The sequence below is a fragment of the Globicephala melas genome, chromosome 1 (genome assembly GCF_963455315.2).
Source record: "Globicephala melas chromosome 1, mGloMel1.2, whole genome shotgun sequence".
NCBI classification, from domain to species: Eukaryota; Metazoa; Chordata; class Mammalia; order Artiodactyla; family Delphinidae; genus Globicephala; species Globicephala melas.
Window position 1 is genome coordinate 182,332,642 of NC_083314.1, and position 24,032 is coordinate 182,356,673.

Here is a 24,032-nt window from a genome sequence, read left to right on the forward strand (position 1 = left end):
GGAGGCTGAGCGGGGACAGGGTGGCGTGTATGTGCACGGGCACGCGGTGGCGTGTGTGTGTGTGCGGGCACGTGGTGTCATGTGTGTGCACGGGCACGCGGTGGCGTGTGTGTGCGCAGGCACGCATGGGCTGTGTCCCAAATGGGCTTGTAATTCCTGGTTCTGAATGTCAGGGGACGTGGGGCATAAGACCCCCCTTTCCATCTTTTACCAGGAGGCATCGGCTTCGTTCCAACAGTGAACAAGCCCAGGGAAAGGCAGAGGGTCTGAGGACTTCTTCCAGGTGGGAGGGACCTCGGAGGGGAGGGGTGGGGAGAAGGGCTTCCCAACTGGGAGCTGATTTGGGCCGCTTAGGCCGCACCAGCAGGAAATTCAGGCCACGTGGGGATGGAGTTCCCCGTACCTCTGCACTTGACCTCACAGGCAATCTCCTAGAAGCTCAGTGGCATAAAAAGTGGCCTGGCTGAGCGGTTCCGCACCGGCCCCGCTCACTGGGCCAAGGATGTGCATCGTGGAGCGATTTGAGTCTCGCAGAATCTCCTGATTTGCTGAGTGGCATTGTGACCGAGGCCGGGAATTCTTTGCTCTGTAGTGAGAGCGTGAGTGTGCTGGAAGTTCTCTGATTGTCTAGCAATGTTGGATGGAAGCCCAATTTGGCAGTGGGGGGGGGGGGGAGGAGAAGAAGCTTTAGCCATTCTCCCACATCTGGGAACCACGTGGGGTCTGAATTCTCTTCTCTTTTAGGCTCGACTGCAGCCTCTTCTCCCAGGCTCTGCCCAGGGGCAGAGGTGGCAGGAGTGACCACCTGTCCGCCAGCCCCTCCGGGCCACTAGCAGCGGGGGCAGGGGACCAGGTTTTTGGGTTCTGAAGGGTCTCCGTCTTGCTTTTGGGAGACCCTGGACTCAGATCCCTCCTCCGTGTGCCCGGAGGTGGCACCCTAGAAAGGGGTAGCTGTCTCTCGCCTCCTACCAGAACCTTCAATTTTCAAAGAGAAGCTGAAAATCTGGAGATTAAAATGTTGGCAACAAATTCTAAGTTTAACAAAATCACCCCCCAGCATGAGCAGGGCTGTGTCAGCTCTGGGAGGTGGTCAGGCACACCCTCCCCACCAGCACAGAGGGACCCCCATCAAAGCTCCTGGAATTAGTGGATGGCAGAGTCGGAGCAGGGGATTCTGTAACAGCAGGGAGTGCATGGCGCCCAAGCGGCCCTGAGGGGGCAAGTAGCCAGTGAGGGACAGGAAATCAAAATAAGTATTTATCTTTCAGTTCTCTGATGTGGGGGACAAACCAGCTAAATAAAATTTAGCCCAAGGGAGAAAGGCACATTTGCAAAACAAGCCTGGATCCTTCCAGCAGAGCAGGAAAAGGAAGTAATCCCTATTTAAAACCAGCCTATCCTACTAAGTGAAGTCAGCCAGACAGAGAAAGACAAATATGGTATGATATTGCATATATGTGGAATCTCAAAAAAAAAAAAAAAGGGGGGGGCTTCCCTGGTGGCGCAGTGGTTAAGAGTCTGCCTGCCAATGCAGGGGACACGAGTTCGAGCCCTGGTCTGGGAAGATCCCACATGCCGCGGAGCAACTAAGCCCGTGGGCCACAACTACTGAGCCCATGTGCCTAGAGGCTGTGCTCTGCAACAAGAGAAGCCACCACAATGAGACGCCAGCGAACCGCAACGAAGAGTAGCCTCCACTCACTGTGACTAAAAAGAAAGCCCCCATGCAGCAATGAAGAACCAATGCAGCCCAAAATAAATAAATTAAAAAAAAAATGAACTTATTTACAAAACAGAAAGAGACTCACAGACATAGAAAACAAACTCCTGGTTACCAAAAGGGAAAGTGGGGGGAGGGATAAATTAAGAGTTTGGGATTAACATATACACACGACTACATATAAAATAGATACCCAACAAGGACCTACTGTATAGCACAGGGAATTATACTCAATATTTTGTAGTAACCTATAAGGGAAAAGAATCTGACAGAAAGAATATATATGTATATATGTATACATTTGAATCACTGTGCTGTACACCTAAAACTAACACAACATTGTAAAGCAACTATACCTCAATTAAAGGAAATAAATCAGCCTTGCCTCTTCCTGCCTCTGCACTGCCTGCTCTCCCCTGCGCCAGGCTGGGCGGTGCCCGGGAGGCGTCCTAGAGAGAGTGGGAGATGTAAGGAGACCCACACTGCCTGCTCTTCATCCCTGCAGCTCCTAACCAAAGAGACAAGCAAGATGGACAGGGGAATCCTCCCCAGGCCCTTGTGTACTGAACCGCCTCCCTCCGTGACTCCAAATCCAGCTGACACAGGCACAAGGCGGGGCACAACCTCTGGGCCTCACAGGCTTCATCCACTGATTAACGCCTCTGCACTTAGGGAAAGAGCTGCGGTCCTGGGCCCTGGGCCCGCCACGGGGATGCAGATGTGCTTCCCTTTATGGGGCTCCAGGGTTTCTCATGACTTCAAGTCGGTAAGGGTCTGGCAAGACCCCATTATGTGCCTGACACTAACATCTAACTTTCAACCCAAGGAAACTTCTAGGGTTGGTACCATGTCTTAATCCAGAGTCTATGGAAAGACTTCATGGGGTCCTGAAACACCCAGAAGTGATACACCCTACTCTTTGCACAAGTTCAAGGTCAGCATTGCCTCCGGTGCCAGCCTCACTTCCACATGGATCTGAGAATCAGCTGATACTCAAAGAGGCCTGTGGCCCCAAAAAGGGGCCGACCCTGATCTCTGCAACAGGGCTCCTTGGCTGGCTTCTCACTGGAAACTGCATTAGGCTAGGATCTCTCAAAAACCAGGAGAATCTTGCTTGTTAAAAACTTCAGATTCCTGGGACGTCCCTGGCAGCCTAGTGGTTAGGAGTCCACGCTTTCACTGCCCTGGCCCGGGTTCAGTCCCTGGTCAGGGAACTGAGATCCCGCAAGATTCATGGCAAAAAAAAAAAAAAAAAAATTAGATTCCTAGGGCCCTGCCTTTTATCAACCTGCCCCGGAGGTTCTGATACGGGCCACTGCTGCCGGCACTGAGCCCATGTCTGTGCCCAGGCTCTGCGGGCCTTGAAGGACTGGCAGGGGGTGGTGGGTAGCGAGAGGTGGGGGAACCACAGCTGCTCTGGCTTCCCTGAGCCCCCGTGGTGGGCGGCCTGGAGGTGCACACTCTCCTCCCTGACTCCTGGTCTCTCACTCCCACCCTGAGTCTAACTCCAGAGATGGGAACACTGGAAAAGGCTGCTAATTGAATATTTCTGGCCAGAAAGAAACCTTCCAGCCCTGGGTGACAACAGCTTCCCCTTTCCCTGGACTGATCTAACCCCCACCTTTCCCTCCCAACTCACGGTACCCCCGCGTGCAGCTCCATGGGGACAGCAGCTATGCGACTTGCTTTGCAAGTGCCCCTCCATCACCCAGACTGAGACTTGAAGCATGCGTTCCTGGTCACCGGCGAAGCTGCCAGCCCCTCCACCTGCAACCGGCCACGCTATGCCTGATCAGGATAGACCGCATGGGAGAGGAGGCTCCCTAGGGCCCCCTTCTGTCTGTTCCAGCCCTCCCATCCCCCTCCCAGACCCAGAATCACAGAGCAGGTTCCCGGCACCAGGTCCATGAGCAGGGGTGAGTCGTGCCCCCTGCCTGCCTGCTCCCATCCCAGCCTGGGGAGTGGGACGCCTCCGGAGAGGTCACGTCTCTGAGCCGCTCTGCTGCTGCAGGCCACCAGGTGGCGCTAGTCGACCAGGAACCGGTTTGGTGTGGGCCCCAGAAAGGAAAGCCTTTGTTGATTTTACTTCTTGATGTTCTATAATCACCAGGATGACAATCTAAGCAAAAAAGCAAAACAAATAAACACCGCCCCTCTTACTGGGTCTTTGGTCTTTGTCTGGAAAATGATGAAAAAACAACAGGCGCCTTGACATACAACCTCAGGCTTGGGTGTGGCAACAGTGAGGTCCGCCCCGGCAGGCAGAGGAAGGGCTGGGGGCTCTGGAGACAGAGGGACCTCACTGTTGGCTTAACCTGCGGGGTGAGTAGCTCCTGGAAGACGCCGCTGAGAACCAGTCTGTTCCTTCTGGTCTCCGCCGCATCAGACACGTCTCAGCAAGGGGGCTCCTGTCTCCAGCCACCCTGCCTTTGCCGTCCCGGCCTCACGGAGGCACAGAGGCTGTGCTCCTCCGGAGGGCGCACGGGGAGGGGCTGACACCCTGGCTTCTGGAACACCTACAGGCTGCAGGAGCCCAGGGACCAAGGTGACTGGGAGAGCTGAGGATTTCGGGGAGCTAGGGGGGCACACTTGAACCCCACACTGAACATGGGCTCCACCACCATCAAAACGGTCCTCATCACCCTATACTTGGCTTGGTCTTTGCCCACCTACACTCAACATGGCCTCCCTCCCCACACTGAATATGGATGGCCTCCACCCTCACTACCAACATGGCTTCCATCCCTCTCCACACTCAACATGGCCTCCCTCCCCACACTGAATATGGATGGACTCCACCCTCACTACCAACATGGCTTCCATCCCTCCCCACACTCAACATGGCCTCCATCCCCACACTGAATATGGATGGCCTCCACCCTACCAGCATGGCCTCCATCCCTCTCCACACTCAACATGGCCTCCACCCTCACTACCAACATGGCCTCCACCCCTCTCCACACTCAACATGGCCTCCATCCCTACTACCAACTTGGACTTTATCACTTCATTCTTGACATAACTTCCTGCTTCACACTCAACACGGCTTCCTCAGTATGGCCTCCACTCCCGTGTACTCAGCGTGACTTCCGCCTCCCCCCCCCACCCTCCCGTCAACATGACCTTTACCACCTCACGCTCAACCTGGCCCCTACCCGCACCCTTAACACGGCTCCGTGCCCTTGTGCTCCCATGACATCTACACCTCTCACTCCATGCGATTTCCATCACTTCGTACTCAGTGTGCCCTTTAAGCCTCAAACGTGAGGCTCACTGCAGTCACCTCAGTGCCACACCTGTGTGCACCCCTGCCTGCTCCCTCCTTCTTGCTGCCCACCCAGCCTCCCTGCCTCCCGTCTGTCCCACACGTTCCTCCAGGCCAGGGCGCCAGGGAGCCTCCCGGACTGCTCCGAGCCTGGGTCTCCTGGATGTCTGGGCACTTGAAGGCAGAGCCGTGTATTCTGCTCTCAGGCCGTCTGCTTCGGGCCCCTCAGCCGGTCCGGCCTCTTGGGTTTGTCTTCCTGAGGGCAGGGCCCGGGCTTTTCCCCACCTGGCAGCCTCCGCAGGGCTGGCACTGGGCTGAGCTCAGGGTAGAGGTTCTAGAAGCCTGTCCTGGTTCGGTGTTGGTGGCGCAGGAGTTCCCGAGGGACCGTCCACTTGGTCTTTGCCGGTGCCCCTCAGCACAGGGCTTAGCAGGGGCTGAGCGCTCAAACTCAGGAGAGAGGACCGGCCTTCTGGCTCCGGCGCAGCCCCGACACCTACATACTTTGTGTCCACGATGTCGTTTGACAGCCACGGGGCCGCAGGGAAGGGCCCACGATCATCCCGCCCTGAAGGACGATGCTGTTCAGAGGGCTGGGGTGACCCGCGCTAGGCCGCTTGCTGGTCAGAGGAGGAGCTGGGACCCCCCACTCCCTGCTCCCAGGTCTGTCCTTCTACCCATCCCCCCGCCCTCACTGCCGCTTCACCCACTTTCAGGGGGAGGGTCAGGCACTTGCTGTGGCCCAGACAGTGCCGGTGTCCCCACCTGAGCTGGGGAGGGGATGGTGGTGGTGTGTTGAAGGGCTCTTGGAGAGAGCCTTGGGGCTGGAGGGGCTAGAAAACAGCCCTGGCCCTGCTGACTCACACGTGCGTCCCCGCGCATGTCCCTGTGGGTGGTGGGCCGTGTGTGCACTGAAGTGTGCACGGACGTCGGCATGGGGGCTCCCCAGCCAGCTCTCCTGCTTTGCCCACCCAGTGCCACTGAGGCCCCGTGACCCCTGAGCAATGATAGAGGGGCTCCAGGAAGGCAGCGAGAGCAGAGCCAAGCCCAGAGGTAGCCGGTGGAGCCGCCAGTGGCCTCTGGGCCCAGGGAGGCCTGCGAGGAGGCCCAGGGCTTGCTGGGCAACGCAGGGCCACCTGGCCGGCTAGGGCGCTCCAAGCGGAGCCCCAGGGAGAGTGGGACAGCTGGGGAAGGGCTGAGAACACAGCTTAAATCTCGCGCCCTCATCCCTCACTCTGCATGGAAAATCCTCACCACCTGCTAGCCGGGAAGTGGCTGGCATCCCGTCCCCTCGTGGGCTGTGAAGGAATGCGACAGGGCAGAAAGCCGCGGAGCTCAGGGTTGAGGGTCCACTCCACGGGAACTGGCTCCATCTGACTCCCTGAGGGTGGAGGGCTCGGGCCACCGTGGTTCGGGGCAGCCGAGGATCACTGAGCGAGTTTCCCGCCAGGCTAGCGGGACCGAGGCACAGAGCTTGTCTTGCCCATCATTCTTCCCACTCAAGGTTGACCCGGGAGGAGCGGATCCCACCTGCCCAGCCCCCGCTTGCACTATGGCAGTTCGCCGGGTCCAAAGCGGGTGGTCTCTCAGACCGGCTGCGCTGGAACGTACCCTGGAGTTTCCAGGATGAGATGTGCTGACCTTTAGATCATGTTCACTTGAGTTCCATAAACTCCAACCCTCAGACGGACGGGCATCCTCAGGCCTTGAGCTGAGCTGAGCAATTCTCAGCTGAGGTCTTACAGGAGGCTCCCTAGGCTGCCCTTGGCTCTACTCAGCCCTGAAGGACTCACATGCAGAACCCTATTCCCCAAAGGAAGTTAGGATGGTAGTGCTTAGAAAAGACTATACTTCCCAGACTCCCTTGCCACCGAGGGGTGACCCTATGACCAAATTCTAGCCAATGATATATGAGTGGAAGTGTTGTGTGCCACTTCTGGCCCCCGTCCTTAAAGGGATGAAGTTTGCCCTCCATCTCTTCTTCCCTTCCCTCTGGTTGGAATGCAGTTATGATGGCAGGTGCTGGAGCAGCCATCTTGGGCCACATAAAGAGGGCAACGCCCTAGGGATGGCAGAGCAACCAGTTGGAAAGAGCCTGGGCGGCTGATCTGGTCCCTGACACTGTGAGGCTGCCCTATCAACCCAGAATTTCTCTGTGAAAGAGAAATAAGCTTTAAGCCACTATTCTTTTTGTCTTCGTCACAGCGGCAGGACCCGTGTTCTAAATACCACAGAAGGGACTGCAAAAGACGGGAAGTGTTGCTGGAAATAGACCGGGAATTCCTATCAGAGATCTTAATTTTTTCCCCCTTGTCTTTGCTTTTTTTTAGTCTGGAGGAGGCATCCCTTAGTTTGCAGGTTGAAGGGAAGCCCCCAAAGGACTAAAGGGCACCCCTGCAAGAATCAAGGTGGGGTTCTTGCAATCAGTCTGGCTCAGAAGTTGGCGTCTGTAGGATCTCCCCACCCCATCGTCAACAGGTGAGGCGAAGGCGGAGGAGCAGAGTCTCCTTCCCCACGATGAACACAACATTTTGATTAAACCACTGACAACTCTGCTGCAGGGCAGAGAAATTTGGAAACATCAGGAAGTCAACCTGTGAAGTCTTTGAAGGAATGTGATTTATGTGAAAATGTGATGAAGCTAACGTGTTTGGCTCCAGCGCTGGGGTGGCACGCCTGATTGTGGAACCCAATCTGATGCCTTCCTGGCTCCCAGCATACCTCTGCTTTCCCCGAACACGGGTAGCTGGTGCTCTGTGTGTGTTCCAAACCCAATCGGCATCTAAAGCTTTTATTGGAGCCGTATTTCCCGGGCTGTGTTTCCGGGCTGTGCATGTCTAACCGGAGCTACGCACACACACACACACACACACACATGCACACCCTGAGTGACTGCACCGCGCTGCTCTCGTGTCTGGGCACCAGGGACCCAAGTGTGATTAGCTTTATGGGGTGTTTGTTGTAGTTTTACATAATTTCCTTGATGCACTGCAGACTTTTAAAAGGCGTTCACAGTTCCCTCCAGTTAAGCATCAGAGAAGGACCGAGGTCTGGTTTCCAGCCCCTGGAGTTCATGGCTTCATCCCCTTGCCTGCTGTGGGAGGTGGCATTCCTGTTGGACTCAGACAGGCTCCTGTGTGGGCGGGGGACTTTTCCCAGGTGGGGCCCCTTCTGAGGATGGGGGCTGTTGTAAGGGGGTGGAGGCAATGAAGGGAGAAAAAGGAAGCAGCTCTGATAAAAGAATGGGGAGGCAAGGGGCCACAGGGTGGCTTACAAGAGAACGGCCATCGGTGTGTGTTGAGACGCGTTAGGAGGGCCCAGGCCAGAGCCTCTGCCTGGGGTGGCCACCTTGAAAGGTATCTCTCTCCTCGGGAACATCCCCTTGGCTAATCTCTGGCCAGCTCGGTCTCTGGAACCTCCCAGGACATGGGATGAAACAGTGGCTTCAGCGCCTCGGACCCGGGTCTGCAGAGGCCCAGGAGCCAAGCTGGGCCCCTCGGAGGGGGGCCGGATGCTGCTGGTCTTGGTACAGAGACTGCTGGATGCTTTCCCTCACTTTCCAGAAAGGGAACTAGGGTTCTGAGAGGGTGAGTGATTGGCCTGAGGTCACACAGCGAAGCAGTCCCAGAACCAGGTGCGCACCTGCAGCGCCTGGCTGCCCGGACTCGACTGGCCTGGCAGCGCAGTGCCAGTGCCAGCGGTTATCAGAGCCATTGCCCCCACCCAGCCAAGGCTCTGCCAAAGAGGAAGTGTGGGCAGCTCTGGGGGAGGAAACCCAAGGTCAAGTACAAGCCCTGCACGTTTAGACACCACGGAATGGAAGGCATGGGTGGGCGGGGCGGCAGAGCAGACCCAGCACCACTGCCCTGCTCCCCAGTCCCTGGCCTGGCCTTGGAGGGGTGCCACTGGGCAGCTCCGGCTCTCAGGGCCTGGACACCAGGGGCCTCTGTCAGGTGCTCGGGCCCCTGCGGAGAGGGGCTCAAGCTGGGCCCAGCCACGCTTACCCAGCCCCCTCACAGATATTTACAGAGAGCCTTCCACGTGCCAGCACGGTGCGGGGCCCCGAGGAGCGGCAGGTGGCAAAGGATCACGGGAATTAGCTGGGATGTTTCCCAAGTTTCTGGGTGCTCCGCAGAGCTCTGAAGAGGCTTGCGTGTCCCCTTCTGGTTAAGGAGGCTGACTTCATTCTGACGTCTCCCTGGGCAGGGGCAGTGGCGTGGGGTCCGCAGGTGGATGAGCTGCGGGCACACCCAGGAGCTCATGCTCCGTCCTGAGGGTACCAGGTGGCTTCAACAGGACGGCTCTGGTCAGAGCTGCAGTTGAGGAGGGTTCCACCGGGCACAGCCTGAGCCTGGAAGGCCCTGGGCCTCCTGGCTTTAGTTCCTGGTGGCGGCAGCGAGGCCAAGCTGGCCGGAGCCTCCCCACAGGCACATGGCTGAGGAGGACAGCATGGGGGTGGACCTCAGCCTTGGGGTCCAGCCCCTGGGCGGGCTGGACCATCAGCCTATTGGGGGTCCACTTCCCTACTCAGAACCCTGTCCCTCCCGACCCCATCCCCAACCTTGTGGCTGGTGGGGGGATCCTCCCATCTGAGCACTGAAGGCTTCTCAGGATGAGCTGGTCACCACAGGTGCCACGTGGCCTCAGCATGGACACTCAGTGACCGGACACTCGCTGCGCCCAGGAAAGGACATTTCAGCTGCTCCCTGGATGTGTTTCCTCCCCGCAGCCCGACTTCCAAGGGGGCCACAGGTTCTGACGACCCATTGACCTGCTCCCTGAGGTCTAGTGTGATGACAGGTCTCTGCCCAGAGCCTCAGAGATCAGTGTTCCGGAACCCAGGGCCCTGTGCACTGGACGGCTTTCCCCGGGTCTGTTCTCCCTGAGTCCTCCGTCCAGGCAGCAGGAGATGCCACCGGGAACCCCCGCCGGCTGCCCGTGGAAACCAGGCACCGGCCATGTCCCGGCTTTTCGGACGCGCTCGGTGTTTTGCATTCAGAGCTCTGCTCCTGACAGATGCTCCCGGCAGCGTCACTTTGCTGACAAAATGAAATCCAGCTCAGTTCCCTTTACTTGTGTGCCTCCCTGTCTGGGAGCCAAGGGTGCCCCGTGTCCAGGAGCAGATGGGCCAAGGGCAGGAGCCTGGCCAGCCTGGCCGCGGGCCACAGGCCTCTCCCTCCCCGGACTGCCACCGCGCCCCTGTGTGCGGCCTGCAAGACAGAGGTGCCAGGCGCTCTCCACTCTGCTCCTCGCCCACGGGTTTTGTGCTCTGGAACCCACGTTTCTCATCTGTAACGTGGGCTGATATCTGGGTCCTGGCCGTCGCATAGGGAGCCCCCGAGGACCGGGTGGAATTGGGCAGGGTCCTTGTAACAGCTAAGTTCACTGTCATCCGAGCAGAACGGGGCTCCCGCCCCCGGATCCCCAGGCCCCGGAGGACCTCTGGCCCTGCCTGGGTGGCCCTGGCAGACCGGCCGCGCCTACTCACACATGGGCTTCAGCTGCCCGATGAGCTCCTCCTTGGTCCATTTCACCCACTCCTTCTTGTCGGTGTTGATGGAGCAGAGGACGGGCCCGCAGGGCTTGCCGCAGTCCTCGATGGCCGGGACATTCAGGTAGTGCACCAGGACGATGTCGGGGTTCTGGGGGGAGAGCACAGACACTGGTAGCATGAGGGTGGTACGGAGCCTGCCCAAGGTCACCCCAGCAGGTACAGACAGGCTGAGCATCTCCACGCCGGGCTTTCTCAACCTGGGCACCACTCACCCGTGGAACCAGATCATCGTCTGCGGTGGGGGACCACCCAGCAGCACCCCGGGCCTCTGGTGAGATGCCATTAAACCCCGCCTCCTCCCCCAAATCTTGCCTGTTACCCCCCCGGGGCCAAAACTGGCCTCCGTTGAGACCCACCGCTCTACATGTGGGCGGATTCATGTGTAACTAAGGACCACGCATGAAGTTAAATGTACCTCTAGCCTCATGTCCCGGACCTACGCCCACAGCTGCCCCAGCAGCACCGGCCCCTGCTCCGCTCTTTACACGCACTTCCTCACTGCAGGTCCCTGGACGTCCCTGACAGGTATCACCACCACCCTCTTCTTAAGGGGGAAACGGGGTTCCTAGAGCTTAAGGCACCCGCATCTTTTTTTTTTTTTTTGGCCACCCTGCGTGACATGTGGAACTTCCCTGACCAAGGATCGAACCCGTGTCCCCTGCAGTGGAAGCGCAGAGTCTTAACCACTGGACCACCGGGGAAGTCCAAGTCATCCACTTCTAAGGGCTGGATGCCCCTCTGCCCCTCAGCCTGTGGTCTCCCTGCACAAGCATCTCTAAGCATCGCCCAGGAGACAGCTGTCACTTGGAACCTCTGGAAAATCTTCCTTGGAAATCTCTTCGGAGCTTATGAATGGAAAGAACTCTCCCCGTGAAGATGGTGAAAGCACGGTTTTGTCCCCAAGTGGTTTTATTGAAATGGGGCAGCCTCTTGCCATCAGATCCAATTCAAGGTGACTGCGTCGCTCTCCACCCAGCACCAGCTCTGATAGCAACACACCACGGGGGCCTCTGTGGGGCAGCAGCTTCACTGCAAAGAGCACAGGCCCTTCTGTGGCTTTCCGTGGCCCCCCAGAGGGTGAGGCTCTTTATTGGGTCTCGTCAGTCCTGACAAAGTTGTTAAAAAAAAAAGCAGCCACGTCACTTTATAACGCATCTGAATAAACGCAGAAAAACCTCCTACCCCAATCAGAAAGGATTTCTTGAACCGTGAGGAAGTGCATAATAATATAGCAAGGTGCTACAGGGAACTCTGGAAAAGCCACTTGGAAGGTCCCATCCTGTGCTATTTGCCAGATACGTCTCCTGGGTTTCTCCCTCTGCATACGCAACCCCGAGTCCTGGGCGGGCGCGAGGACCCGGGCACGGAGGAGCCTGGGTCTGCGGTGACCTTTTAGGATCTGATCAGAGCCAGAGTAATACATGAATATGTGACTCAATCAGTGCGTTAATAAATAAGGACTCGAGACGACTCCATGACCGGTGCAGGAAAGTACACTGGTATAATTTTAAAAGATTTTCAATAAGGGTTGGAATGTAGAGTTTTTTTTCTTGCCGACGCTCAGTTAACCAGGAAATTAAATCAACACGAACAGGAGGTTTCTCGTTAATGGCAGCTTTTCTGGATTGCGGTAATCACGCCCCTTAATAACAATGATAATCCCTGACATCGCACAGCACTTTATTCTTTTCACAGCATTTTCTAGCCATTAGCTCCTTTGGTGCCCATGCAAGCTGGGGACATGGGCTGGGCTGGGCAGGGCAGGGCTGGGCAGGGCAGGGCAGGGCTGGGCAGGGCTGGGCAGGGCAGGGCTGGGCAGGGCTGGGCAGGGCAGGGCTGGGCAGGGCAGGGCAGGGCTGGGCAGGGCTGGGCAGGGCGCTTTCTGTCTGCAATGAGGACCCCGAAAGCCCAGTGAAGTTGTGACTTGACCAAAGCTGCGTGCCTGGCAAGGCACAGAGCTGGGGCTGGAAGCCACAGTTCTGACTCTGCTTTCAGGTCCTGCCGAGACATCTGGTGACCTCCTTTTCGCCCAGGCTAACTGCCTTCCCATTTCATATTTAAATTCGTCCTTGCAATATGCCCAAGAGGCAGGTGGGCTAGGTAGATTTGTCATGCCCGTGGCCTGGACGGGGTAGCCCAGGAGAGAGGGAGCCATCCTCCCTGTGCCCCAGCCCTCTGTTCTTTCTACCGACCAGCACAGTGGCCTCCTCGGGCTGGGAGCTCCTGCCTGAGTCTGTGCTTGTCCAGACGGCAGCGTCAGCCACTGAGCAAGACAGAGTAGGGATCAAAGGGATGCAGGGGCCTGCAGGCCACTCAGGGCTTCCTCTGATCACAGCCCCTGGAGCAGGCGCCCAGCCCTGCGGGAGGAAGCCAGGATGCCAGATGTCTGGGAAATGAAAGGCCCTTAGCTTCCTGCCCCACTGCCCCACTGAGCGCAGCCTGGGCACCTGGAAAAGCTGCGGGAAGCCAGGGCAGTGGGAGGGCAGGCGGGGGCCTGGGAAGCAAAGGGCACAGAAACCATGCACCGAAACCCCCAGAACTTGAGCTCCTGCCCCACAGCGCCCAGACTCTCCTGTCTCAGGAAGTCCCATTCCTTCCTTCAGGGTCCAGCTCCATTTCTGCATAACCAGCCTCCACCTACTCTTTGAGGACAGGCACAGGCTCGACACCTCTTCCTCCAGGAAGCCTTTCTGGATACCTCACCCTCTGTACCTCCACCACAGCAGGGTGGAGATTGGGTAGAGATTGTCTTACTAGTCTGTAAGCTTCCTTCGTCTGCTCAAGCACAGGGACAGTGCCCGGGAGCTATCACAGCAACCGGCAACGCCTGCTGTTCATTTCTTTTTTGCAGAGTTGAATCAGGCTGACTTTGGATTTTCTATCCGTACTCTTCCCAGACTTGTGCTCAGCTGACACCTGGTTTTGGTTTTGTGTCTTCGAAGGGCAGGGCAGCTTCTCTGAACACAGGGTGTTCGTAGGAAGCTAAGAGGCAAGGCTGGTTCTTAACCTTTTCTGGGTCTAAGGCCTCTGAGAATTTGATGAGGGCTGTGGCTTCTCCACTCCCAGCCCAGAAGAACTCCCCAAGGCGCATCAATGCTGCATTGCAGGAGTGCACAGACCCGGTGGTCTGTGGACCCCACATCTGTAGCCAGGGGCTTAGGGATTCAAGGTCCACTCTGGCCCCTTTCAACTCAGGGGATGCGCCCAACACGTACATCCCCTTCCCAGGAGCCTCCTTCCTGGGCCCTGGGCCTTGATACAATTAGGAGAAGGCCCCGGTCCCTTACGGCATCAAGGAGGCTGCGTTTGGGATTCGGAAATGCAGAAGCAGCCTGTGTCGTGCTTTATATCTTTAACACAAATTCCATCCCAGGGCCTGGAGTTCCTGAGGCCGAAACTCCTGAGTTGAATTTTAAATAACGGCTTCCTGGCTTGAGGCTGGTTTTAAGACACAGAGTGATTGAGGTATTTTTGGAAATTGGGGGCACACAGCACTTCTTGGCAACGTTGTGATTTTATTCGCTAGTTGTACATTTTATTGGGTGTTTCTGGCAGAAATATATATTAGGCGTAGAGTCCCAACGTTTCAGTTTCATGGGGGGCTTATAACATTGTCAGATCCTCAGGGAGTGCGGAGCTGTCGGCAGGGAGGGGCAGGCTGGCTCCAGGGGACACGAGGACACCCCCCCCCAGACCCGCCCAGACTCTCGGTTCTGGACGGCTGTGGAGCCGGCCTGCCCCCCCAGCCCCCACCCCCGGCTGACGTCCTCTAACGGCTCCCTGGGGTTTACCACCTGCAGACTTTGCAGGTCGCAGGTCTCATCCAGAGGCTCTCCCCGGGCTACAGAACGTCCGTGAAGATGCAAGAGGCCGTCCCCGCGAGGAGACGGTGGCCTTGGCAATGACCCCCCCGCCAAATGTCCAGGAGGCCTGTCCAGTGTTAGAGGCCTGGGGGAGCCCAATAGGGCGGCTGTGGAGGGGAAGCTGTGGATAAGTGAACGTCTCAGAGAACTTCCATAACTTTCTGGAAAGAGCCACAGACTAGGAGACCCCCTCCCTCCCTTTTGGTGCCTCAAGTTCTTCACCTGTAAAAGGACACAGCCCGCCCCCCTCCCCTGCCCGCCATCAGGCTGCAGCAGGGGCCGCGACGGGCCTTGGCGAGGTGCGAAGTCCCGTCCGTACAGGGTCCCGCTGTTCTAACGCCTAGGTGTCACCAAACCCCGGAACAAACAAAACGCTGGTGTTTCTCCGGAGAGCACGACCGGAGTCGGCTTCTGGCAGGCCGTCTACACACCTACAACACGCACCTTCTTGCTGACAGTCCGTCTGCCCCGACGTTCCTCTTACTGTCGTGACGCCCCTTCCTCTCCAGGCCTCGCAGCTGGGCCTTCATGCCCCACCCCCCCTTAGCACCCTCCGCCAGCTTCACGGCCTTCAGCCCACCACGTTCCAAGGGTTCCTCGATTTCTCCGTCCAGCCCCACCTCCCGGCTCTGCTCCAAGCTCACCTGTCCCACTGCCCATCGACAGCTCTTGTTGGGACCTCAAAATGCCCCCGGCTCACGTGGCCCAGCCTGACGGCCGCTCCCCACAGCTGGCCCAGCCTGGGCTCCACCCAATGACCAATGGTACCACCTGCCCTCAGGGGCCCAGGTCAAAGCCCTTCTCCTCACTTCCTCTCCCTCCAATCCGTCCATCACCAAGCTCTGTCAATTCTCCCCCTCAGGTAAGCCTGCCCCACCCACTCAGCCCTTCGTCCCAGGAGCCCACCCAGTCCGGGCCCCTCCCCCGGCATCTCCTCACTTCCTCTCTCCCCTCCCTCCCCATCCCTCTCCCAGCCCCAGCAGGCCTGACCCTCTGATTCTGGCACCGGCTTCCTGGCCCGAGAATGAGCCGCACACTCCTGACATGGTCACAGGGCCCTGCCGTCTGTTTTCCTCTCCGGCCACTCACGCCCCGCTCCTGCCACCCACGTTCCCCGAATCTGCCGCGTGCGTTCTCTCCTGAGCTGTCCTCTCTGGCTGGTGGGCTCTGTGCCACCCATTGGCGTGAGCATCAATGCCACCTCCTCTTGGACACCGTATTCAGAGACCCCCTCAGACATGGTGACACCCTGCCCCCGCCCGGGCCCTACTCCCTTTGCATCCTTTATTTTCTTTACAGCACCCACGCCCAATTCTCATTTCTGAGCAGTTTCTGCTGGCTTTGGCCTGTTTTCCCACCTAGAAGTGAGAGCTCCGGTGGCCGGGCTCTGTCTTGCTCGGTGGTGGCGGGGGGGTTCCTGGAGCCTGGAGCGGGGCTGGCACACCAGAGATGCTCTGCTCACCTACTGAGTGCTGAGGGGGGTGACAGCTGAGCTGCCCCAGGGGTGCTGGCCTGGCTGGGGCGGGTGGTATGGGTCCCTGGAGCCCTCTCCCCACCCCAGCTATCCTTCCTGAGGGACAGACGGACTTGTGAGGAGAGGACAAGCGGCCTGGGAGGGGGAGGAAGTGTCCACCCCCTTGGAAGGGGGCGGTAGCCACGGAGAAGCCCCGGAGCTCTCGGCCCCTCTGTGCTAGGCTCCTCTGGTCCTCAACCCAGCTCCTTCTCAGGTTTTATTTGGAAATGTGAGGTTTGGACTTGCTGTCGACCTAGTTCCAGCTGCGGGGCTGCCAGGCAGAGGACTGTGGGCTGTAGCTGCTGGAAGGGTATCTCTGGGGGCCGAGTTAGACTTTGTCTCCTAGGGCATCTTTTCCAGTTGGAGCATTTCACCTGAGCTGGGGGAACAAATGGGAGCCAGGAGAACAAGCTGGGGACCTTTACCTCCAGCGGCACAGGAGGGGCTGGAATGCTCCACAGAGAATGCTGGGCTAAAGTTACACCAGCTCCTTGGCTGCAGGACTTGTCAGAGCCTTGGCGGCACCCCGTGCAGGAGGATCTCTTGGTGGGCACTTTGTGGGCAGGTTTTCCAAGCCTATGTGACCTTGAAGCTGAGCACCTCTTGGGACCCTAGTGTCCTCTGGAACACAGTTTGGGAACCTCTGAGGGAATTCAGAGCCCAGGGAAAGCGCCTCCGGCAGCTGTTGGAAGACAAGGGCCCTTAATGCTTCCTGGGTCCCTTTCCCCTGGGGCCCCTCCCTGGCCTGGCCTGAGGCTCGCCGGGCGTTCAAGCTGCTTTCAGGGGACTTCCAGGTTGCTAAGGAAACGCCTGACCGATTGGGCGCACTGTCCCCACAGCCCTTTCCTCCCCAGAGCCCCCCTTTCCCAGCAGCTGCGACTATAGTTCTTCCCCGACCCGGGGTGTGGCGTGGGGCTTCCTGTTGGAAACAGTGAGGGGCTCAGGTAAGAGGCCAGGGCGGGGGACTCTGTCTCCCCTTCACGCGTGGGCCGTCCTTCCTGATCTGGGTACCCTGGGCCTCTGGGCTCCCTGCGGGCAGGCCTGGGACCGGGGCTGAGCGCGTAAAGGTGGGGTAGGGACAGGCAGGAGAAGGGCACGGGGGCTGGCGGAGGGGACAGCGGATTTAACCTTCTTAATGACAGTGACGGGGCTTTCAGGAAGGGAGACTGAACAAGAAAGCATCCCCCGTCCGCTCCTCCGCCAGGCTTAGCGCCGTTGTGCGGTGTTAGCGCCGGTGCGGCGGCGGAGGGGGCAGTCGGGGCGCCAGTGGCGGCACCTGTGATCCGGCTTAATCCGCAGAAGCTCTCGCCGCAGACAATACAGATTTCTGACCCTGGTGCCCAGGGCGAGGCGGGCGCAGCAGCTCGGGGGAGTGGCAGGTGGAGAAGGGCTGCAAGGTGTCTCTCTGACGGCTCCCACAGGCCCTTTCCGCACGGCTCCCACGAGGGGGAAGCGCACTCAGTCCCCCCAGCCGTGGCAGAACCGGGCCTGGAGGGCTGGGGCAGGAGGGGGAGGTGGCGGAAGGGTGAGAGAAGGAGAGAGAGAACGAAATAGGCCGAGGCGCTCAGCAGAGAGACGTGGGAAGCCCAGGTTGGTGGCAGCCAGGGTGGATGGGGGTGGCACAGAGACTGGGGGCGGCAGGGATGCCAAGCTTGCCCCTGGAGAGCCCTGACCTCCAGGCTGGAGGAGACGCCCACAGCTCCCGCGGCTTCTGGCTCCGAGGGCTGAGGGTTGAGGTGCAGGGGTGCTCGCGGTGGGCAGACAGTTGATCTGGCCGAGCCTTAGCGCCTGCTCTTTAGGACTGGGGAGATGAGTACAAGCGGCCTTAACCTTGCTGGAGAGAGGGGAGGCAGGTAAGGGGCTCAGGAGGCAAGGGCCCTGACCCACAGCCGATCCGAATGGGCCTTCCGTAATCTGTTACCGGTTTGCGATGCAGGTGGGGAGGCGTTCCGGTTTGCGGCGGGGAAGCTGAGCCCTACGCCTCCTGCAGCTCAAGCCTGCTCCAGGGTTTGTACCACAGACCCTGGAATGGGCTGAAAGTACCACGATTTCACCAGAGGCTCAAGTGGCCCAGAGCAAGAGGCTTGGGGAGCTCACGTCCTCGCGGCCATGGCCAGCGCTGGGCACCAGGTGGCTGGATGCTGGGGGTCCTGCAGCCCCAGCCCAGGACCCTACCCTCCGCTGGGAGAGAAGAGGCAGCTTCCCTTTCTGTGGAGTAAGCAGGACAGCGGCGCGAAAAGTGGTTAAAAATGCAAAAGGCTGTTGGTTTTGTTAAAGCAAAATGCAGCTGCAACATCTGTTTGACCCTTGTCTGCAGCTGCGTCAACGCTAAGCGTTCGATAAATCAGGGTGCATGGTGCTCCGTTTCTTCTGTGGCTTGGCCATTAATCTCATGCCAGTTCTCATGAAAAATGAAGGAGAGAGGCTGTGTGATAGTGAAAATGTATACATTACCCAGAAAGTCATAATAGCATGTAATAGTGGCCACACACCTCCCCACTTGCCGCCGGGGGAGGGGGCCGGGTCTGCGCACCACCAGCCCGGGGGGAGGGAGACAGAGAGTAAATCAGCATCGTTTGCGCCGCAAGCCCGGTCTGTGATTGCCTTCGTCCTATCAGCATCATTGATGCAGATTCTGAAAGCCCCACAAGCCTGATCTTCAGAGGCAGAGCCTTCCCCATGACCGAGGGTAGGCGCCCATAAAACAGGAGTGCAGAGCAGGCAGAAAGAAGGGCAGGATTTATTAGGGAATGAATAAATGATGACACCAGGCAGCTCAGGGCCGGGGGTGTCACCACACTGCAAGGCGGAGAAAAATCCTCTGGCCTGGACTCCAGCTGCCCTGGGCGGCCTGGCACCTGTTTGCCACTCTGGATAAAGGCACGAGGTGGGGCCGCTGTGCCCATCGGGTCTCCTGGGGCATCTGCCGGCCCCTGCAGCCTGCTGTTCCCCTCCTGGTTCGCTCTTCCCCAGCTGGGGAAACTCAGGTGCTCCCGTGACCAAGTCCACATTTTACCACCATCTTGGGGTGTGTGCTGGGTGCTTCTCAGGCGGCAGGACCGTGCCTGTACCCCCAGCACGCACCTCCCGCTGGGCGCCTCTGTTTGCAAAGACTGCTTTCTGAGTGTCAGCTGTGTGCGGGCCCCCCTTCAAGCCCCATGAAGCATTCCTCATTCACTCCCTTCAACAACCCACAGAAGCAGGTGCCATGGTTACATATTTGAGGGATGCAGACTCTCAGCTCAGGGCTCCACAATTCACCCCAAGCCCCAAGCCCGCATCACTGCGCCTGCCCTCCACTGGGGCCCTGAGGCTCTGAGGGAACTCGCTGGACGGTGTGTGGAGGCTTGTGTGCCCAGCCTTGGTGCCCTGGGCATCAGCGGCCCAGTTAGCATCTGTGCCAGAGTGAAAATGGGTCCAGGGAGCCTGTGGGGTGCGGGGAGCTGCTGGGAAGAGGGATGGGACCGGCCTGTGAGCTCTGCAGGGCAGGGCCAAGGCAGCAGAACCCCTGTCTCCACAGCAAGGGCCTGCGGTGGTCAGGACACCCTCTGTGGCCAGGCAGTGCTGTGGGGTGAAGGCAGGGGTAGCCGCAACTGAGCACCTGGCGACTGGGGGGGCAGACCCAGGTCCCCAAAGTTGGGGCCTGTTGAAGAAGGAAGAAAAGAGAGAAAAGAGGGAGAGTAGGAAACAAAAGAGGCACCCGGAGCCCCCAGTAACAGGCAAAACCAGCTGTCAGCTGCACACTTCCTGGGAGCCAGGCCCCCTTCACGGGCTGGGTACCGGATCCCCCGGTCCAGTCCAGCAGGGCAGGGGACACAGACAACCTCCTTGCTCCTTTGCCAGCGCTCAGCAGGGCGGGGGACCTGGTGGGGGGGGCGATGCCTGGGAGAGGCTTGGGGGGCTCACACGGGGTTCCCCCTCCTGCTCCAAGTGGGGGCAGAGGCCTGCAGCCCCGGGGGAGCTCCCGTGGCCCCTCGGCCGGGTGGCCCTCATTAAGCCCACGTCAGCACCGGAGGGAGTCGGGGGCCGGCAGCCCTTCCCCGCTTCGGAGGGAGGCTGGAAGACTTAATTAGTTAATGTGGATGAAGTGGTCTGAAGATGAAAAACCCTGGGTAATTGCTCAGTGCTACTGCTGCCGCCACCGCTGTTACACAATTACCAGAATTTTCCAGTCATGGGAATATAGTTAAACAATTTCCACCTGGTGTGGGCTTCCGGGAACCCTGCCGGCTTAGGGGCTGGCCTGCTCCGTCCTCTTTAACCCACAGGTGATGTAGGAAAAACACACTAATTGTGGGAAATCACGCCTGTCACAGTCCCGGCCACCTGGGGACCGCTGAAGTAAAGAAGAATGTGCCACTCGCCCCGAGCAGATAAAGACGCTTGGGCTCAAAGAGAAGCCCAGGATGCCGTCCATCCAGACATTCTGGAAGCCTCTGAGCAAGTTCTATCCAAAGGCCCCTGGAAGGTTAAGCCATCCTGGAGGATGCCACTGGGGAGGACGTTTAACCGTGCAGCGGGACCCCACTGCACCCCCGTACCTGTGGGGCGGGATGTGTGGGCACATTTTTGGATAGACAAACGGAAGCCAGGAGAGTCACACTGGCTCAGGGCCAGGCCTTGCCTTACTTATAATCATCCTGCATGATCTGGGGGAAGAGATGCCCAATAAAATCTCCGCGTTTGCAGATGACGCTAAACTGTCCCGGGTGATGGAGCGCCGAGTCATTTGCGATGGGTCACGAGAGGATCTATTTAGTGGATGCAAAGTGACAGATGGAGCCCAGTGTGGGCAAAGCGCAGGGCAGTGTGCTCAGGGAGAGTAAAACAAATTGCCTGTGGGGGCTGGTGGGGCTGAGCTGCCACCCATCAGCTCAGGAAGACCCCTGGGGTTTCTGGAAGCCACTGTCCAGAGTCGTTGCTGGGACCAGGAAGGACCAAGCCCGGAGAGTCTGACACGAGGGCTCTTTATCAGGAACCTTGATTTGGGGCCGCGAATGCACGGGAGAGGGGAGCATCCCTTCAGGAGGGGTGGATGGCCACGGGAAAAAGAGAGACGGATTTTTCTGGTCAGAAAGACAAAAGCCGAGGGGAAATGTGACTCAAAGTCTCTCAGGTCAGAAAAAGGAGAAGAAGGTGAACGTGTGTGTTTTTTTCTCCAGCTCCCTGAATACTAAGAATATGGGTTCCCCCCTGGAGCTCAGGGAGTCATTTGTGGCACAAACTCTGCACAGTGGGCAGGTAACGTAGGAGACTCATTACTCCCAGGGAGAAATGGGCTGAAAAACAGAAATCGATTTTCTTTTTTTTTTAATGGGCGACATTAGTTCCTGGATGGCTGACCTGTAAGGAGTTACGGAAGGAGGTCAGGATATCGGGGGTCATCTCTCCCTGGGACCCAGTGGCTGGAGGTACCATGATGCTCAGTGCCTCCAGTGGGGTGGATCCAGGCTGGGAGTGGCAGCCGGGGTGTTAACTGCCTGCTGCTTCCTGCTCGCCAGGCACTGGCCAGGGACACGGGCCACTGTCGCCCTGCAGTTGGCAAACCTGAGCCTGGATGAGGTTCCTTTTCTGTCTCCTGCGTCGTCTGCTCTCACCTTGAATTCATTTTTGACATATTAGAAATCACTGCAAGGGTTGCTCCAACCAACCCTGGGATAAGAAGCCTTGGGCCTTTCTCTGGGATGTAGAGCTCGAGGGAAGGAATCGTGCTCAGGATGGGCAGCCCGGGTCCAGCAGGATGGAGCGTGGGACAGCTAGGCATTGGGTGATCAGCTGTCAGAGGGCTGCACTCCCCCTCTTCTGACCCCCTTTCCTCTCCCAGGAGCCAAATCTACAGGCTACATGACCCCCCCTCACTAGCCTTACAGAGGCCCTGTTTATGGCTTAGACTGGCCATGTCCTCCTGGGAGGCTGGAAGCCAAGCCCACGGCCGTCCCCTCCCTGCCCCATTAGGCAGTGGGTCAACCCCATCAGAAGACAGTGGCCCCAAGCGGTCATCCAGGCGCCTCCAGAGTGACGGACGTACTCTGGAGCCCCTCATGTCCGTCTGCTCCTCACAATGGCTCTGGAGGAAGATGAGCACATGCCACCATCCCTGTCGGCCCCATGAGCCCCCTCTGACTGAGAGGTGCCCTGTGATCTGCCACCGGGCTAATGGGTGGCAGAGCTGAAGGTGGCTCTGGTGCGTTTGGTGCTCTCACAGTAAGAGCATCCAAGTGTTCTTTAGGGAGCAAGCCACCCCTCCCTGACTCAGTCCGGGGATGGAGCATGTGACTCAGGCTGGCCAATCGGAGCCCTGCATTCTCTGGGCCACGGGGATTGGCCATGAGTCCCAACCAGAGGCAATCAGAGCTAATGGCTGGACCTGGCTGGAGCCCCTGGGGGGCAGGGATGCTCTTTCCTGCTGGACCTGAACCTGAGATGATGAAGCCTAGAGTTCCTGGAAGCCATCTCTTGCCAGCACATGGAGTCCAAGAAGGAAGCCCCGTGGAGGAGGCAGAGCCCAGGGGAAGAGACCGTAAGCCTCCATGCCATTGACCGAGCCACTCGATCCAGACATGCCTGAAGCCAGTCCACCTCAAGACTTTTCAGTAACTTGAGCACCCAAATTTCCTCTTATCCTGAAGCCAGTTCAAGCTGAATTTTCTGTTGCATCAACAAAGAGATCTAACTCCTAAACAGACCATATGTCTTCCTTTTGCTAAGCCACTGCTCTCGCCACTACACAATTCAGACTGTCCTCTAGTTACAAGAACCACCATCACTATGGTTACTGAGAGCTACCAGTTATTCAGCACCTGTATGTTCCGGTGCTGGGTGCTCAGTGCTTCACGGGCTTAGCACACTGAACCTGCACGAAGTCGCACTGGGGATCACCATTTCTGCTTTACACATCAGGAACACGAAGGGAGAATTAAGTGGCCCACCAACCACCCCCCACCTTGAGCCCAGGTCTGTCTGAAGCTAACAGTGACGGTGAGGGAGAGTGGTCCAGAGTGGTGCTCTGGAGGCCACTGCCTGGGTCTGAGTCTGGGTTCTGCTGCTTCCCAGTCGTGAGCCTTAGGCAAGCACATCTCAGTGCTTGTTTTCTCACCTATAAAATGGACAGGATAATAATACCTACTGCACGAATTTGTTGTGAAGGCTAAATAAATAAAGCATTTGAACAGTGCCTGACACATGGTAAACCTTCAAAACTGCCAAGTATTCTCATGACCGACTTCTCAAACCAGTGTTACTTTGTCTCACAATATTGCTACAGGTAACGTTTCCCTAAGATTTTTGAGGACTTGTATGTGGACCAAAACCAAATTGATTCAGACATTGCTTGTTTGAGAAGTGTAATTCTTAGACAGGAGCCCATCGAGGCAAAGGTAAGGAATTCTTTTCAAACGTTGGAGAAGCATCTTTTCTTTTCTTTTTTTTTTTTTAATTTATTTTATATTCATTTTTGGCCGTGTTGGGTCTTTGTTGCTGCGCACGGGCTTTCTCTAGTTGTGGCGAGAGGAGGCTACTTTTCATTGCAGCGCGTGGGCTTCTCATTGTGGTGGCTTCTCTTGTTGCAGAGCACTGGCTCTAGGCACGCAGGCTTCAGTAGTTGAAGCACATGGGTTCAGTAGTTGTGGCTCGCAGGCTCTAGAGCACAGGCTCAGTAGTTGTGGCGCACGGGCTTAGTTGCTCCGAGGCATGTGGGATCTTCCTGGACCAGGGCTCGAACCCGTGTCCCCTGCATCGGCAGGCGGATTCTTAACCACTGCACCACCAGGGAAGTCCTGAGAAGCATCTTTATCTCCAGTGGATGCTCAGGCCATTGGAGGGTTTGAATGAGCTAACACCAGTCATTCTTGTCCAGACAACAGGATCTGAGACAATTCTCGGCTATCTTCCAAGTGCCGGAAGAAAACAAAACCACATTTTTCCAAAAAAATTTTGTCATTTAAGTGTCCATGAATTCAAAGAGCTATCCACCCCACCCCCATCCTGCCACGTCGCCGGAATGTGCGGTATTCTCCTGGTCCACTGGGGACATTTCTGGTCCTCGGCCAGATGATTCAGGTGTCAGATGACTGGCAGGTCTTCGAGGCACCCAGGTCCTTCAAACTCTTCTCTAATCATCA

General features: G+C 57.8%; 1 protein-coding gene across 15 annotated transcripts in view; it reads right to left on the minus strand.

The window, feature by feature from the left end:
• The window catches only part of CAMTA1 (calmodulin binding transcription activator 1), an 894,146-nt gene that overhangs the window by 101,935 nt on the left and 768,179 nt on the right, over positions 1 to 24,032 (minus strand). For all 15 annotated transcript variants that reach the window (XM_060283626.1, XM_060283601.1, XM_060283652.1 and 12 more), the window contains one exon: positions 10,471 to 10,624. In XM_060283626.1, the coding sequence (XP_060139609.1) occupies positions 10,471 to 10,624 (154 nt within the window). The remainder of the gene's footprint in view (positions 1 to 10,470; positions 10,625 to 24,032) is intronic.